Genomic DNA, 18515 nt, shown 5'->3' on the forward strand with positions numbered 1-18515 from the left:
AGGACATGCATTATTTACAGCATTTATGTATTAAAATCCTACATTATGTCATCCTGGTTACATTTTATCGTGCTAAGAAATAAAATGACATCAGCTCATCTGTTTGGTGGTCGTTTTTCCTTCCATGGGAAACCGATGGTAGAGTCCTACTCATTCATCCTCTCGGCGCTGTAGACAAGAGTATCAGCCTTCGAACCTGGTCTGTGACAGTCCATCATCCTGATTGGCTCGTTCAACTGCTACAAATCTTGAAGTAATGCAATTGGTATCAGCTCCAGCACTCGTCACACATTCCCTTTGTCTACAACAACACATACACAGAATTTACACAGGAGTTTCCCTTATGGAGGCAGGTCACTCTAGTCAAAGGTGGCACGCATCAACACAGTGACTAGGGTGACTCATAAGGCTTGAGAAACCCTTACTCCGAATGGCGGATTGTCCCTGTCTACACTATTCTACCGCCGAATTTTACTGATCTGAATTGGATACCACTAATTGACTGATAGCGGGTATTAATTTAAGCCAGCATTTTTCATAGCCAACTCCCGCTATTCATTTACACAAAATTTTCTAGTGGTATACTTATACACAGCACTGAGACACTTGCCTAGCCTCGATTGGCTTTTGTTCAAGTTCCTAATACACAGTTCACAAAATGCACTCCCAGGTTATAAAGTTTTACGATCGTGACGGACACAATAACTTCGTATTTTGTAAGTGGTCAAGAGACTCTACCCAGCGAGGACCGGGACCAGCCTTATATTATCAACTCGCTGGCCCTGGGGTGGGAGACTCTTTCATTCTGAATTAAGGAACTTGGCTCCGTCAATAACTGGAGTTCAAGACATTTCAAGGGTGCGTGTTGTCGACCTCGATTCCCTCTTTCACTTGAGCCACGTGCAGTCACAATTCGATTGGCAGTTTTTAAGTAATCAAGCTCCCGCCTTTAATTAGGGCAGCCGCCTCCCTTCGTAGGAGGAGTTAACTTTGGTCGCAATTCTCGGCTTGGGGGATGTGGTATATTCACACATGTTAGCAGTACATTACAGCTGGACATCTGGTGACCTCAATTCGCCCCATAAATAAAGTATTTGGAATACACAGAAAATGCAGCCCTATTCATTGATGTGCTCCACATATTTTTCCTACGTTTGGATCAGAATATCATACAATTTTGTGCACCAAAATTTCTACGTTGGCACATGTGAAACATGCAGGAAAAGCAGGAAGTTTCTTCTGTTAGTGTGGAACCCTGTAACTAGGCCACACCTCTGGGCGTATTAGACTGTTTGTTGCGTCGCTTTGCATCTTATCTCCTACTTTGTCTTACACTTGAGAGCGCTTTTCTTGCGGGGCTTGGTTTCAGCCACACCTTCCCATTGTTTGCCAGGCTATCTTTCGCAGGTCCATTTCTGACCACACGCCGATCGAGCCCCGGGGATGTTCCTTTTGCCCAACATGCTAGAAATAACTCGATTTCTGACATGATTTTAATTGTGTGGAAAGATGCAGATGCTGTCAATGATCTGTACAGGGAACTGTACGATTTCAGTTCCTAACAAATAATAATAATAATAATTTTATTGGTTTTATGTCCTACTAACTAATTCTATGATTTTTGGAGATGCCATACAAAACATACTATGCATTAATAAAAAATGGAGACAATGAAAGTACAAAATTAAACATTATTATAATAAAACACAATACCTCCACACCTTTAGATAGCCATAAATGCAGCAAACTTTCCTGTTATTTATTTTTATTTTTTCATCGTGTAACTTCTGGCACTATCCGGGTCCTTGATAGCATGCAGTCTCTCTTATCTCAGTGATAGTTGTTTAGGTAAATCTTATGTGATAAATGTGGAAAACAGGCATGAAATATACTTGAAAATAAAGGTCTGGCTTTCAACAGCTGCAGTTATCCAAAGATTGCTTCCAGTCACTATGTATTACATTCGAAAGTACTACCTGTAACATAATATGCTAGAGATCATCTGGTGGGTTGACACGCTTTCTACAGCACGGCTTTATTCGAAAGGAGTGGCTTCTGCTACACATGCACCAACTGGGAATAACAGAGACCATCTCCAGAAGCTATTTGTAGATACATTTTCACTGTTTGGACTTTATAAGTGAGAATGAAACTATTTTTAAAAGTTTCAGAAAGACAGGATCTCAAGTGCTCTTGATGGCAGTGAAGATGACATCATTTGGGATGACGACAACGCTGCGAGCAAGGAAGCTGGTAGCACAAGACGATAATTCAAATGAAAGCAGTGATTAGGTTTACTGTGTGATACGCCTACTGCTCAACTGACAGAGACAAATGACTTGCCATTAAATATTTTTGTATTAATATTGCAGAATATAATGAAGAAAACTGTATATCTAATCCTTATCCCTTTTCTCTACGGAGTTGAGTATGAAGTAAGACAAATCTTTGTAGCGAGTTTTCACGACCAGACACCCCTCCTGAAGTCAACCTCATCAGAGGAGTTAATGAGATGAAACAAGTGACGTGATATAAGAGTATTCAAATTATGAATATACAGACTTTACCATCCCATACGAATTTGACTCATATATACTCCCTTATAACGAAATTCCCAGTGCCCCCTCGCAAACAGAAAATGTTAAAAAAATTATACTAATATACAATTCATAATCAAAAAAATTTAAATATATATAAAGTAACCCAAATAAACTTAAAGTTTAAACAAAACAATACATTTTCATTGTATGAATAATATCTTAATTATATTTATAAAATAAGAGTTTTGTCTATACATTGCTCAGAATTTGAAGATAATGGTATTTCTGAATCGGTCATGTCCACAGTAACAAGGAAATGCACTTTTTACTTTTCTGTAATGTCTGTCTGTCTGACTGACTGTATGTATGTATGTATGTATGTATGTATGTATGTATGTATGTACACGCATCACGAGAAAACGGCTGAAGAGAATTTAATGAAAATTGATATGTAAAGTTGGAGGATGAGCCACTACAATCTAGGATATAAATAATTTTATTGACGCTGAGTGAAATGGTAGTTTAGGGGAAGGCCTGAAATTTAATTCTCAAATATTTATATTATTAGTGGTCGTACATAACTAAAGTTATATAGAATTAAATTTCTGATCATATATGTCTTAAACATTTTTACCATACTGGCTATGATAACACAGATATTCATCAATTTGTATTTTTGTTGCTAAGTCCATATCAACGCCAAGTCGTGAGAAAATGAGTTAACAGAATTTAATGAAAATAGGTATATAGAGTTGGGGAATAAGAAACTGCGATCTAAGCTATAAACAATTTTATTCACCCCCAGATGAAATTGTAGTTTAGGGGAAGACGTCTAAAATTTAATTTTTAAATACCTATTGATCCTATCAAAAAATACCACATAACAAAAGTTAAACATTTTTACCATACTGGCTATGATAACACAGATATTCATCAATTTGTATTTTTGTTGCTAAGTCCATATCAACGCCAAGTCGTGAGAAAATGAGTTAACAAAATTTAATGAAAATAGGTATATAGAGTTGGGGAATAAGAAACTGCAATCTAAGCTATAAACAATTTTATTCACCCCCAGATGAAATTGTAGTTTAGGGGAAGACGTCTAAAATGTAATTTTTAAATACCTATGTCATTGATCCTATCAAAAAATACCACATAACAAAAGTTAAACATTTTTACCATACTGGCTATGATAACACAGATATTCATCAATTTGTATTTTTGTTGCTAAGTCCATATCAACGCCAAGTCGTGAGAAAATGAGTTAACAGAATTTAATGAAAATAGGTATATAGAGTTGGGGAATAAGAAACTGCAATCTAAGCTGTAAACAATTTTATTCACCCCAGATGAAATTGTAGTTTAGGGGAAGGCGTCTAAAATTTAATTTTTAAATACCTATGTTATTGGTCCTATCGAAAAGTACCACATAACAAAAGTTATACAGAATACAATTTCGGATCATTTATGTTTTATTTAGTTTTACCATACCGACTATGTTAAGAGAGGTATTTCAGAGTAGGAAGAACACTAAATGTGAAGGCCTACAATATCAAAAGCGCATAACATTGATCAACGATAACATTACATTGACAATTGTTTGTTGTGATGTTCTTTGTCTCTTATGCTGCCACTCAACTCCGATAGATGGGATTACTGCTGCGTACTGAGTATAACAGCCTGATTGAATATTGGCGGAAAATAGGCAGGGAGTTTGAAAACTTTCTTCTTTAGCATGCCATTCTTCTGGTTCATATATTTCCTGATACTGCTGGTACGTAACACACTGGTTCATCATAATATTCTAGCTATTCGATCCCTACTCTGACGCGCTGTTTTGAATGAACAGTGAGCACACTTAAGGCAGAGGCTTAGTAGTTTGATCTGGTCTAGAATTACAATTAAGGCCTATTCCAAATTATAGCACCACAATTCCCTAAATAACTCAAAATTCAACCCTGAAAAGAGCTTGAGAAAAGCTTCTTCATCTTCCCTTTTATTAAATTAAACATATAAATTAGGAGTGAAGAGGAAAAATTTGCCTCCAGGTCAGTTAGTTTTTCCCGCCGCCAGTGTAGTGAATTGAGATTTTACGACTCATTGGGTACTGCACCCACACACCCGCAGCACACACTGCCGCATACACACACTCACTCATGCCTTACACACACTCTGCTACCGTAGACACGCACACGCACATACGCACACACATACATACGCACACGCACGCATATACACACCAACAGGTCCATGAATACTTACCAACTTACCTCATGAGACGAGGCCGTGGACGGGCTGGAACAGACTAAAACAGTCTGGAGCTGGACTCGAACCAAATTAAACTAAAGGGAGGAACGGGAGACGGAAAGAACCCAGAACCTGTCCCGATAAATGAAAGAACGGGGTCAAAATACATGGGGGTTTATTAACGAAAATAAAGCAAGATAAGGCAATTAAAAAAAAAATTCAAGTTTGAAACATTACTCACGGAGATATGCGTAGAAACTTATCGTGTAGGTTATTCATCCAATCATATCAAGAGGCAGATTGAAAACATATCAAACATGGCCACACAAGCATCTTTCAATCACAAACTTGTAACATACTATTTACTTCCTCCACATAACTTCATACACGCGACGTATGACACATTCGTCCTCGCAATGAACTAATATCAGTGGACATATATCGAAAGAACTTACACGCACATCAAATAAAAACATACACGTTACATCTCACACATCTCCATGTATATGGACCAGCATCCCAGAGAAGAGAACCATCACGCAACAACCCCATTTGAAAAGCACAGCATCCCAGAAGAAAAAAATCAAAGAATAAATATGGCTGCCATAGTTACGAGGCGAGTAAACAATGCTAACAATGAAAGAAGACTCATTCAAATGAAAGCAACAAACGTAAATATATAATTAGGCCAGCAAATAGCCCGAGGAATGAAAATAAGAAAATGTAAATAAAACTTTTAAAAAAATAACACTGTAAGAAAAGGAGAATGCTGTTAATCAGGCAAGCATACAGCACAACCACACGTACACACTCACCATAGAGACCCAAAAGAAATGTATACAGGTAGAATAATCAATTTTGTTCAGACACATAACGAACACAGAGAGATCCGCATAGCAAGACAAGTCCTTTCATGGACTCATGAGCTCAATACAAGACGCGTAAAATAACAAAGGATTGCCGCATCAAGGCAAGGCATATCCCCACATAATTCCCAGTAGCTTCATCGTAACCATCACGCTTGCAACGTATTCATATCGCCTCACCACGGACGAACATGAATACCAGTCATAGCGTCAAACACAACGTCACGCATCAAGAGCTCGGCCATGAGAGAATCGACGAATAAAAAAAAAAAATGGCAATAGGTCTCGAACTTCAGATCACATACACGCCAAACAAACACACCACTGACTAAAACCATCCTCCATCCTTACAGGTTTAAGTCACACAAAAAACAGAACACACAAGATCAGAGAAAACTAGCAATAAGGCAAAATGCAGCATTGACGGTTAAATGTACATAACTAATACGCCCACGCAACCATAGCAAGCCAAAAAAGTTACCTTAATAGTCGGACGTCGCTCAGAGCATTAGGTAGTCACAAAATAGCGACAGAGATAAAGAGTCGGGCATTCAAGTAGGTAAATCCACTGCATGAAAAATAAACGGCACAGGTCAAAGATCTCGTATCCCAAAGTGTACATTGTTGTATCGACCGCCATGTCGGCTACAACCGTCCTGCGAACTAGTTTTAAAGAAGGCGGACACAAGACTGACTGAAGAGACTTCGGCTGATGGCCGGAAGCGCACTCTGTCAAGGAGAAAACGAGTCATACGTCACGTCCAGGGATAAATCGACCGAAAGGTCGATAGCGGTCAAAGAATGTATTACATACTGAGGAGTGCGCCACCAAGGGAAACTTGGTGCGGCACATCTTCCCCACACCCCCTCGAAAATGAGTCCTTACTTGGTGATCAGAGTTTGAATGAACGGAATTTCTTTCCATAGACGTGCCTGAATTATTTTGCATATCAACACCGGGGAGATTTTCACACGCATTGTCTTGTATGTTCTCCATTGTTTACAGATAAGATAAATAATGCAAGAGCAACAGTCAACAATGACAAAATCACAACCAAAGTTATACACAAGATTTAACTAAAGTATGCTGTGAAATAGCATCAATTAATATATATATTCATGGCACAGTATAAACCTAAAAGGGGGAACTTAATTTTAAAAGAATCCAGCTCTGCTCCACCGAGAATCAGCCCCTCGGTGAAACTTTCCAGCCACGAACCACGCTCTGCATGGCATCTGCACCCACACACCCGCAGCACACACTGCCGCATACACACACTCACTCATGCCTTACACACACTCTGCTACCGTAGACACGCACACGCACATACGCACACACATACATACGCACACGCACGCATACACACACCAACAGGTCCGTGAATACTTACCAACTTACCTCATGAGACGAGGCCGTGGACGGGCTGGAACAGACTAAAACAGTCTGGAGCTGGACTCGAACCAAATTAAACTAAAGGGAGGAATGGGATACAGAAAGAACCCAGAACCCGTCCCGATAAATGAAAGAACGGGGTCAAAATACATGGGGGTTTATTAACGAAAATAAAGCAAGATAAGGCAATTAAAAAAAAAAATTCAAGTTTGAAACATTACTCACGGAGATATGCGTAGAAACTTATCGTGTAGGTTATTCATCCAATCATATCAAGAGGCAGATTGAAAACATATCAAACATGGCCACACAAGCATCTTTCAATCACAAACTTGTAACATACTATTTACTTCCTCCACATAACTTCATACACGCGACGTATGACACATTCGTCCTCGCAATGAACTAATATCAGTGGACATATATCGAAAGAACTTACACGCACATCAAATAAAAACATACACGTTACATCTCACACATCTCCATGTATATGGACCAGCATCCCAGAGAAGAGAACCATCACGCAACAACCCCATTTGAAAAGCACAGCATCCCAGAAGAAAAAAATCAAAGAATAAATATGGCTGCCATAGTTACGAGGCGAGTAAACAATGCTAACAATGAAAGAAGACTCATTCAAATGAAAGCAACAAACGTAAATATATAATTAGGCCAGCAAATAGCCCGAGGAATGAAAATAAGAAAATGTAAATAAAACTTTTAAAAAAATAACACTGTAAGAAAAGGAGAATGCTGTTAATCAGGCAAGCATACAGCACAACCACACGTACACACTCACCATAGAGACCCAAAAGAAATGTATACAGGTAGAATAATCAATTTTGTCCAGACACATAACGAACACAGAGAGATCCGCATAGCAAGACAAGTCCTTTCATGGACTCATGAGCTCAGTACAAGACGCGTAAAATAACAAAGGATTGCCGCATCAAGGCAAGGCATATCCCCACATAATTCCCAGTAGCTTCATCGTAACCATCACGCTTGCAACGTATTCATATCGCCTCACCACGGACGAACATGAATACCAGTCATAGCGTCAAACACAACGTCACGCATCAAGAGCTCGGCCATGAGAGAATCGACGAATAAAAAAAAAAATGGCAATAGGTCTCGAACTTCAGATCACATACACGCCAAACAAACACACCACTGACTAAAACCATCCTCCATCCTTACAGGTTTAAGTCACACAAAAAACAGAACACACAAGATCAGAGAAAACTAGCAATAAGGCAAAATGCAGCATTGACGGTTAAATGTACATAACTAAAACGCCCACGCAACCATAGCAAGCCAAAAAAGTTACCTTAATAGTCGGGCGTCGCTCAGAGCATTAGGTAGTCACAAAATAGCGACAGAGATAAAGAGTCGGGCATTCAAGTAGGTAAATCCACTGCATGAAAAATAAACGGTACAGGTCAAAGATCTCGTATCCCAAAGTGTACATTGTTGTATCGACCGCCATGTCGGCTACAACCGTCCCGCGAACTAGTTTCAAAGAAGGCGGACACAAGACTGACTGAAGAGACTTCGGCTGATGGCCGGAAGCGCACTCTGTCAAGGAGAAAACGAGTCATACGTCACGTCCAGGGATAAATCGACCGAAAGGTCGATAGCGGTCAAAGAATGTATTACATACTGAGGAGTGCGCCACCAAGGGAAACTTGGTGCGGCACAGTACTCCTAGGAAACAGATTAGTAAAAGGGCATAGATTTTGCCCTTGGAATGTCCACTATTCGACACCTCCACTCCCCCACCAAAAAAGACAAAGAGTGTTCACGGATCACGACTGTCTGTGGCTGGGTCATTCCAGCTCTGGAACTTTGGACTGTTAGATCGGCAGCATAGTACTGTTCGTTAAAAGTGAGAAAATGTGTGATTTTTTCATTTGATCGAGTATTTCATATGAAAGCATTACTTTTAATTGCGCCATTCCTACTGACGTCACTATAATGACTTATGTTCATTTGAGTTGGGAAAACTACTGAGACGGTCTTTCTGAGGATATAAAAAGGCAGGTGGAAAGTGAATGTCTGCCATTATAATGAAAACTCCCCAACCTTATTGAGACTGATGGTAGGCAAGCGGGCCTACCATTACAATGAAAATTCCCTAACCCAGTCTTCATATGAGAAAAGACGTTTGGCGACTTCCCCGTCGTGTTTCTAGGGGGACGTTTAGAGCTATGAAATTTGATACAATCTTGCTCACAACGTGTACACTACCTAACCTAGAATTCTGTATACAATGTAAAATTCCGTAGCGAAGCACGGGTACATCAGCTAGTTTACTATATATGTAGACATGAAAGTTATGTGTTCGATTTTAAATTTAGAAATCACAAATCTGTTAAAGAATAGTGTAGAATACGTACATGTACAACTTACTTTATACCCAGAAGTCACTAGACAAAATGGGAGGCTATCGCATATTGGACCCCCCCTTACTTTTTACAGTAGTATGCAATATTTACCTCTGTGATCAAATTTTCTTCTTCAGGTTTGTTCATTTATACTAGGCCATTTCAGTCAATAATCCAAACTGCTACCATTACAGCTTCTGAAGCCTGTTGTCTCCATTCTTGAACATACTGTAAATAGGTGTAATTATAGTCTAACAAGTTCTAAGGCCCAATATTAGAATAAATATTTACTTAGGTCTGAAATGATTTCTTGACGATTGAATCGTGTGATTTTAATTTCCCTTCACTTCCCTTCCTTCCCTGTATACTAAATTGCTGTGTATAACTCATAAGATAGAAATTTGCAGATGCTTATCATCTTTGTGTCATATACTTCATATGTTACTCTCTGTTTTCTGTCTTTCTTTTTATTTTGTCTCAGGTTCTACCCAGTTTTCTAATTAGTTAGCATTATTTTGAAGTCTTATCACACAGGTTCTACACATATTAAGTAGTATATATTGAATGATGACCAGATAAGTTCCTTAACTCTATAATTAATCAACTATTATTCCATGCAAGAAGCTAGATGTGTATATTAAGTTAATTGATCCAACTCCTGCATTACCTCTACTGAGCTACAATTTCAAATATTTGTTTATTTATGAAAGGTAAGTAATATTATTTCTTTGTCTTTCAATACGCCCTTGCTTATTTCCTTGTTTTAGGGAAATCGAGGATTGACTCTGGGTCAGAGCTCATCTCCAGCAGGGACTGCCAACTCTCCAGGACAGCCCCAGAGGCAGGGAGTTGGGTAAGCCAGCAGTGCTTTTGTACTAATTTTACGAGTTATGTAAGGGATTGTTTATGAAAGTGTTTTGACTACAATTCATGAAGTGTTTGTAAAATAATATTCAATTCCAGATGAAATTAGCAGTGAGCTACTGGGGAGCATTTTTGTTGACAATTTTGAGGTGATGGATACCCGCTTACATTGTATTTTTCTTACATTTATTCTACTTCTCTATCCGTCACTAGTCATTATATTTTTTCAAATCACTTTATGAAAATTATTTATATTTTATTCTCTTTCAGTATGATTGAAGATTCATTTATACATGAAGTTATCCTCTTTATTATTTTCATTTGGTGTTTTACATTCATTGTGCAGGTGTGATACTAATATTTATTTCATTTATCAAATATGTTTTGTTGGGGTTTTTTTATTAGCCTTTGTGTATTATAAATGTACTTTAAAATTAGGGTGATCATTGATGATTATTAAGAAAAGTATCATTCTTTTCTGATTGTATTGCATTGAAAGTTTGTGCACATCTTATTTGTGCGTGGTATGACTGGTCTGTTCATTATTCATAGAACCTGTGGCTCAGTAGTATGAGGTTCTTGTACTGAAAATATACTACCTTTCCAAGATAAAATTCTTTTACAGTTTACCAACTTATTGGTAGACTGAGGGAAAAGGGTGATTTTTTTTATTTTTGTCAAAAATATATGATAGTTGAGGTCAGTTGCTTTCATTTTTATTTTATTTATTAAACTTTTATTTTGTATCAACAAGATTATGTAGCATTGTATGCAATATTTGCCTCTGTGGTCAGATTTCCTTCTTCAGGTTTGTTAATTCATCTGTGAATGCATTCTTTTTTAATTCAAAAGTGAACTTATTCTCCATGTACTTATGCACATCCTTTCTGACCCAAATTAATTCTGAGATAATAAATTTGCTTGAGGAAAATTTCTACAAAGTCTTGTACAATTTCTGACTTTCATTTATTTTTTATTGTCTATAGCTAGATTTGTAGATACTCACGATTTTGCTCGGTTAGTGCTAAGAAAGAAACATGTATGGAAAATCTGACCAGACTGTGCAAGCGAGAACACCAAGATTTTGGAGACCAGAATGAATGAAAACCTGCAACCTGTTTTCCAGTCAGTGATCAGGTCAGGGATGGAATGAATGAAGCCTGTCGCACTCCTCTAGGGCAATGAATAATGACTGACAGATGAAATGAAATGATAGTACAGAGTGTTGCTGGAATGAAAGATGACAGGGAAAACTGGAGTACCCGGAGAAGAACCTGTCCCGCCCCCGCTTTGTCCAGCACAAATCTCACATGGAGTGACCAGGATTTGAACCACGGAACCCAGCGGTGAGAGGCCGACGTGCTGCCGCCTGATGCATGGAGGCTTTCTTGGAGACTAGGAGACTAGAGATGGTGTTATATTTAAACTGCCAAAAAAAAAAAAAAAAATGAGTGCACAAATTTAGAGGTACAGTATCACTCCTTACAGTGCAGGGGAAAGTCTTACATTCCATTCTCGTAATACAGTATGTACAGCAGACGAGCAGTTATGAGAAGAACAGTCTGGCTCTTCCCATAGGAACAATGCATAGAGTGGTCCACTGAATTTCATGAATATTTAAAAGTATACATTGCAAACATTGTATAACATTTTATGCCTGTATGAAATTCCAGGTAGCATTAGAACATTTTCTATAACCTGTATCACGGTTCAAACTGGTGCATAAAAACTAAGGCACCACCAATTTGCAGTAAAATTTTGGACTGCGAGTAACTTGGTCTACAAGTGTTTTGCAAGATCAGCAAATATTTTTAATGAATTTTAACTTGATGAACGAGCAAGGTTTTGTACTATGAATAGTACTGGTCTGTCTGCTGAACATCATGTAAACACAACCTAGTCAGTCGTTTCCCCCTCTCTTCTCCCTCTTGCTGAAGGATTGTGCAGAACCTTGCCTGCTCGAGTTCAGTTAGCATATCTTCCTTCCTTAAATAGTCAACATCCAAGTAGTGAATATTTAAGAATAGCTTAAATATTATATTTAAGTGGTCCGCTTATACAATTCATATGTAATTTATTACTTCTAGTACATGTTTCTTCCCCTAAGGGACATCATCATCTAGAATAAATTGCAGCAATAAATAAGAATACACAAATTACATTACTACATTGGAAAGATAAATTAAAAACACTTTTATATGCAAGGACATTTAAGATAAATTATTAGAAGAACTTTGTTAAAGTTGCAAGTCATATAGTCAGTAAAATTGGCTGAATGGTTCATTAAACTCTTGATGATAAAGTTTGTGGGAACCAACAGTTGTATTCATAAAATCGCAAGATGATCGTTGTTTTGAATAAAAACCTTTGATTTAAAATATTTCTTGGTAAAAGATCCTTCAGATCTTTGATAGACATTCCTTAAACTGTATATAAGATTGAACACTTCTGGATTTCAAGTCAACACGGGGCCGAAGCAGTAAAATTGTTTGTAGAACCGAATAATGTTCTGTTTCTTTGTTATTGGCCCCGATAGATAGACGCTTACCTCAGCAGAAGTGAGTCCTTTTCTGCGCATCGGGACCTGCCTTACAGCAGAAGAGAATGCAGTGCCTGGTCACAAATCCATGAAAGACTGTCTCACCCTCTTGTTGTGTGCTAATGCAAGAGAATATTTAAAAGTCAAGCCCTTGTTCATGTATCATTCCAAGAATCAACAAGCTTTCAAAAAATGCATGGTGCAGAAGAGCCAATTAAACGTTAGCTGGAGGTCCATTGGCAGGGCTCATGCCACTTGTGTCTTGTTCATTCAGTAGATTAACAAGGTCTTAAGTCTAGCAGTGAAGAAATACCTTTTAGAAAAGAATCGGCCATTCAAAGTCTTGCTGGTTACGGATAATGCTCCTGCTCATTCTCCAGGCCTTGAAAATAACTTACTGGAGGACCTCAGATTCATTAAGGTCAAGTTGCTTCCTCCCCACACCACTCCACTATACCATCCTATGAATCAGCAGGTCATTTCGAACTTTAAAAAGCTATACAATAAAGCACTCTTTCAGAGATGCTTCAAAGAGACAGTAGGAACAAACCTTACTCTCTGAGAATTTTGGAAGAAAATATTCCACATGGTGAACTGCTTCAAAATTGTCTACAAAGCCTGGGGTGTGGTCACGAAGAGGACCCCCACTTCTGCTCAGAGAAAATTGTGGTCTGATTACATTCTTGGATAGGATTTTGATGGTTTTACTTATTAACAGGAGTCACCAGTTGTCAATGAAATTGTGTCCCTTAGAAAGACCTTAGGGTTGAAGGTGAGTGAGACCGACATTAAAGAACAGAGGGAAGAACATGGCCAGGAGCTGACCACTAATGAATTTGTGGTTCAACATCATGAGGAACACCAGGAAGTTACAGAGTAAGCCTCATCTGAGGAGGAAGGAAAAGAAGGAGGGAAGAATCTGTCATGTCAAATGAGATTAGGGAAATATGTAAAATGTGGGAAACTGAGCAAAGTTTGTAGGTAAATCGCCATGTAAATGGGGGTGTAGCAGTCCAAGTGATGAATCTTTTTAACAATAATGCAGTGTCACACTTTAGAGAAATCCTCAAAATAAGGCAAAAGCAACAGTCATTGGACAGGTTCCTTGTTAAAGTCGCACAGAAAGAAAATATATTCCAATGAGCTAACAGATGGCAGATTGGGCGAGTTGGCCGTGCAGTTAGGTTCATGCAACTGTGAACTTGCATCAGGGAGATAGTGGGTTCGAACCCCACTATCGGCAGCCCTGAAGGTGGTTTTCCGTGGTTTCCCATTTTCACACCAGAGCAAATACTGGGGCGGTACATTAATTAAGGCCACAGCGACTTCCTTGCCATTCCTAGCCCTTTCTGATCCCATCATCACCATAACACCTATATGTGTTGGTGCAACGTAGAAGCCAATTGAAAAAAAAATGGCAGTAATACTGTTAGTTACAGTGAAAGTCATGTGTGCCACACCTAATTACCTTCATATATACTTTCTGATAACTCCTTCTTTACGATGTCATAGATCACACAAGTATGAGGACGAGTTTTCCATCTAATCAATACTTTATTTTACAAAATGTTTTAAATTATTTACATTGTGTGCTTAAATTATCAATACGGACAATGAAGCTGATAGATTATAGTATCATAGATCATTCGATTGTGACTGGTTATTGTTCTCAAACTTGACGTGTAGTTCGTCCCGATTAAACAGATGACACCTTATCCAATGAAGGATTGCCGAAGCATTTCTTTTTAACTTTGATTTGTTTGCTCTCTGTTCGGGAGACAAGATTGGCTTGGGTAAAAAAGTTGGAGGCGCTGGGCCATGAGATGATTCTCGTATCTTTTAATTGGTATTGTAAAAAGCTTCATAATTTACCCAGTATGACTCTCTGTTTTGAGTCAATGTATATGATTATTTAGAATCTCTGGATTCTATTTCTTCATGCTTCAGGTATTTATCTTATTTTCCTCTCCTTAGCTTGCCATAGTTATATTGTTTAGTGTGCTGAGAGATCCCTGTTCTGTATATTAGTCTTTTATTTATTTGCTGCTGATTTATTTCAGTCTCCTTCCTTTTCTTCATGTCTGTTTGTTATGTATTCCTTCCTACGTAGGGGCGGAAGGTAACACTGACCCATTTGATCCGTATGTGTGATGAGTTTGTTTGTGTTTTGATTGGATACCTTTTATATTCTCTTTGGCTTCAACATGTGGCTTGTGCTTATGTTCTGTTATATGTGTTAACACTGATGCTGTACGATTCATGTTTGCCTTGATATGTGATATAAATATGTCATGCGGCGTGTAAGTTAATTTTGGTTATGGTGTTGACTAGGTGAACCTGACCTATATATATATATATATAGAGATATATAAATTTCAAATTTACTCATACTCATTTCAAATCTACTCATAATTTCATCCCAGTTTTTAATATCAATTGTATATTTGTTCATTTGTTTTATGTCAATTGTGTGTTTGTACAATTGTTTAATTATTAGATGTTTTACATTAAGACTGAAGATGGCCAGTCCAGGCCGAAACTAGTCCCTAGTTTACGTAATTCACAATATTGCATATTATAGTATTGAAAGGTGGGCCATTACAACATTAATTTAATAATTATTATTGTGATTACAATTCAGTAATGATCAGAACCATGAAGTTTATATCCTGTGATTATGTAGCCAACCAGGCAAAACAGAAAGCCTATTTATATTTAGATCTTAAAGTCAAAATAGCCAAATTAGGCAAAGACATCAAATTTCTTAAACAGTGTATCACTCACAATTTGACACCCATCTTTCTTAAAAACAAATCTAAAAATCATCAATCTTCTTTTCAAATTACTAAAACACAAACTAGAACAAATAAGATTTGGCTGAGAGAGGAGATCAATTTTTTGTACAAGAAAATGTCCCTTCTTAACCATAGATTACACGGGACTCACCTCAAAACTACAAGTTTACTTTCGAATGCTCTCTGGAACCTATTTTATGCCCAAGTTGACAATAGATTATCTATTGTATTATCAAAGAAACAACAAATCCCAGAGAAAATGCTGCATGCGTTAATGAACTCTAAACTCAACAACAACTATGCTAAAGAAACCAACAAAAACACTTGGCCTAACATGCCCAACCAATTTCACCCTCCGATCATAAATTTGTCCAAAGTACCACTGAACGGAGATGAAAGTTCCATTTTAGCCAGGGGCCCATACAACAATTAGCCTAATGTTAACACTCTGAACACAGCCATCACTACAACAGTAGAAGCAGAATTAGCCATTAGCAAATTGCCAGCAGATAAACAAGACGAAGTAAGATTTGAAGTAAGAAGAAAATTAAACTCCATTCTCAACCCAAAAAACAATATTAACTCCCGTAATTCACCCCTTAGTCATAACGACAATAGCTAAGGCTTTGATTCTCATACAAAAGCAAATACATGCTCTAAAAAAGAAAATCCAATTATAATAATCTAATAATTATGAAAGCAAATACAGGCAACACTACCGTTATAATGGACAAGAATTAATATGTAAGCAGAATAAATCAAGTTTTGTAAGATAGGTCATTCTCTACAATAACAGTATTGTTATCACCAACATTCATACAAAGTAGCTCATCCGACACATCTTCCCTTATTTCTTCATGCCCCCCTACTTTCAAAATGTCTTTGATTCTCTTCCCTCTGATCACTAATTCTCTGATTTACTTTATTAATTGTTTCCTCAATTAATTTTCCCATCACGAACTATCCTAGCTCGATCATCAATTTTCGTATTTAACACCCTGCCTCTATCATCAGTTTTTCTACTTAATTTCTCCACCAATTTCTCTCTGCTAAATTTATCATCATCAATTTTCTTACTTAATTTCTCCTCATTTCTCACTACTGCATTTAACATCATCAATGTTCTTACTTTGATCCCCAATTTTCTTACTTAATCTCTGATTATCATCATCAGTTTTCCTACTTTGCTTCTATAATTGCTCTAGAATGATGCTCAACATAAAAATACTGCCCCGTGTCATACTCAAATTAACTGGTTCTGGGTTCTCGCTAGGTGTGCTATTTTCTATTACATCCTCTTCATTGTAACACTGTGGGTCATGTTCTAAGTTATTGCTATTATCCATCTTTAAATTATCAATACTATTCTCACTATCAAACCTAACAGAATCCCCATTTGCTAGTGAGAGCAGCTTGTAAACATAAAAAGAAGGCTTATCAGAATTGGCTCCAAACAAGGGCTGATGTTGACAGGTAATTGTACATAGATGAAAGAAACAGAGCTAAACAAATAGTTGTTGAATCCAAAAAGAAGTCATGGGAAGGTTTGGTAATAACGTGGAAAGGCTAGGTCAAGCAGCAGGTAAACCTTTCTCGACAGTAATAAGGAATTTTAGGAAGGGAGGGAAAAAGGAAATGAACAGTTTTTTGGGTAATTAAGGTGAATCATAATAGATCCCAGGGATCACTGGAGAAGTGGAGGGAATATTTTGCTTAATGTAAAAGAAAATCTTCCTGAAGGTGTTGTGAACAGCCAAGTTCATGGCAAACAGGAAAATGATGTTGGTGAAATTATGCTTGAGGAAGTGGAAAGGATGGTAAATAAACTCCATTGTCATAAAGCAGCAGGAATAGATGAAATTAGACCTGAATTGGTGAAGTATAGTGGGAAGGCAGGGATGAAATGGCTTCATAGAGTAGTAAGATTAGCATGTGAGTGTTGGTAATTGCAGTAAAAGCAGTAATTGCACCTATCTATAAGCAAGGGAACAGGAAGGATTGCAACAACTATCGAGGTATCTCATTGATTAGTATACCAGGCAATGTGTTCACTGGCATCTTGAAAGGGAGGGTGTGATCAGTGGTTGAGAAGAGGTTGGATGAAAACCAGTGTGCTTTCAGATCACAGAGGGGCTGTCAGGATCAGATTTTCAGTATGCGCCAGGTAATTAAAAAATGTTACGAGAGTAATAGGCAGTTGTGTTTCGTAGATTCAGAAAAAGCATATGACAGGGTTCCAGGGGTACCATACTGGGGAACTTTGGAATTAAAGGTAGATTATTAAAATCAATCCAAGGCATTTATGTTGAAAATTGGGCTGCAGTGAGAAATGATGGTAGAATGAGTTCTCTTTGCTGTTCGTAGTTGACATGGATCATCTGCTGAAAGGTATAAATTGGCAGGGAGGGATTCACTTAGGTGGAAATGTAGTAAGCGGTCTGGCCTATGCTGACGACTTGGTCTTAATGGCAGATTGTACCGAAAGCCTGCAGTCTAATATTTTGGAACTTGAAAATAGGTGCAGTGTGTATGGTATGAAAATTAGCCTTTTGATGACTATAAATTGATGTTAGTAGGTAAGAAATTTAACAGTAGTGAATGTCAGATTGATGATACATAGCTGGAACACGTAGATAATTTCTAGTATTTCGGTTGTGTGTTCTCCCAGGATGGTAATATAGTATGTGAGACTGAATCAAGGTGTAGTAAAGCTAATGCAGTGATCTCATAGTTGCGACCAACAGTATTCTGTAAGAAGGAAGTCAGCTCCCAGACGAAACTATCTTTACATCAGCCTGTCTTCAGACCAACTTTGCTTTATGGGAGCGAAAGCTGGGTGGACTCAGGATATCTTATTCATAAGGTAGAAGTAACAGATATGAAA

General features: G+C 37.8%; 1 protein-coding gene across 6 annotated transcripts in view; it reads left to right on the forward strand.

Annotated features, from left to right (window-relative positions):
- Nucleotides 1-18515, forward strand: part of LOC136858342 (transcription factor SPT20 homolog) — a 615333-nt gene that overhangs the window by 473123 nt on the left and 123695 nt on the right. For all 6 annotated transcript variants that reach the window (XR_010858631.2, XM_067137808.2, XM_067137810.2 and 3 more), the window contains one exon: nt 10201-10286. Coding sequence is in view for 5 of the 6 variants with exons in the window: in XM_067137808.2 (XP_066993909.2) it covers nt 10201-10286 (86 nt within the window). In the remaining variant the exon portion in view is untranslated. The remainder of the gene's footprint in view (nt 1-10200; nt 10287-18515) is intronic.

This window comes from Anabrus simplex, chromosome 1 (genome assembly GCF_040414725.1).
Source record: "Anabrus simplex isolate iqAnaSimp1 chromosome 1, ASM4041472v1, whole genome shotgun sequence".
Classification (NCBI taxonomy): Eukaryota; Metazoa; Arthropoda; class Insecta; order Orthoptera; family Tettigoniidae; genus Anabrus; species Anabrus simplex.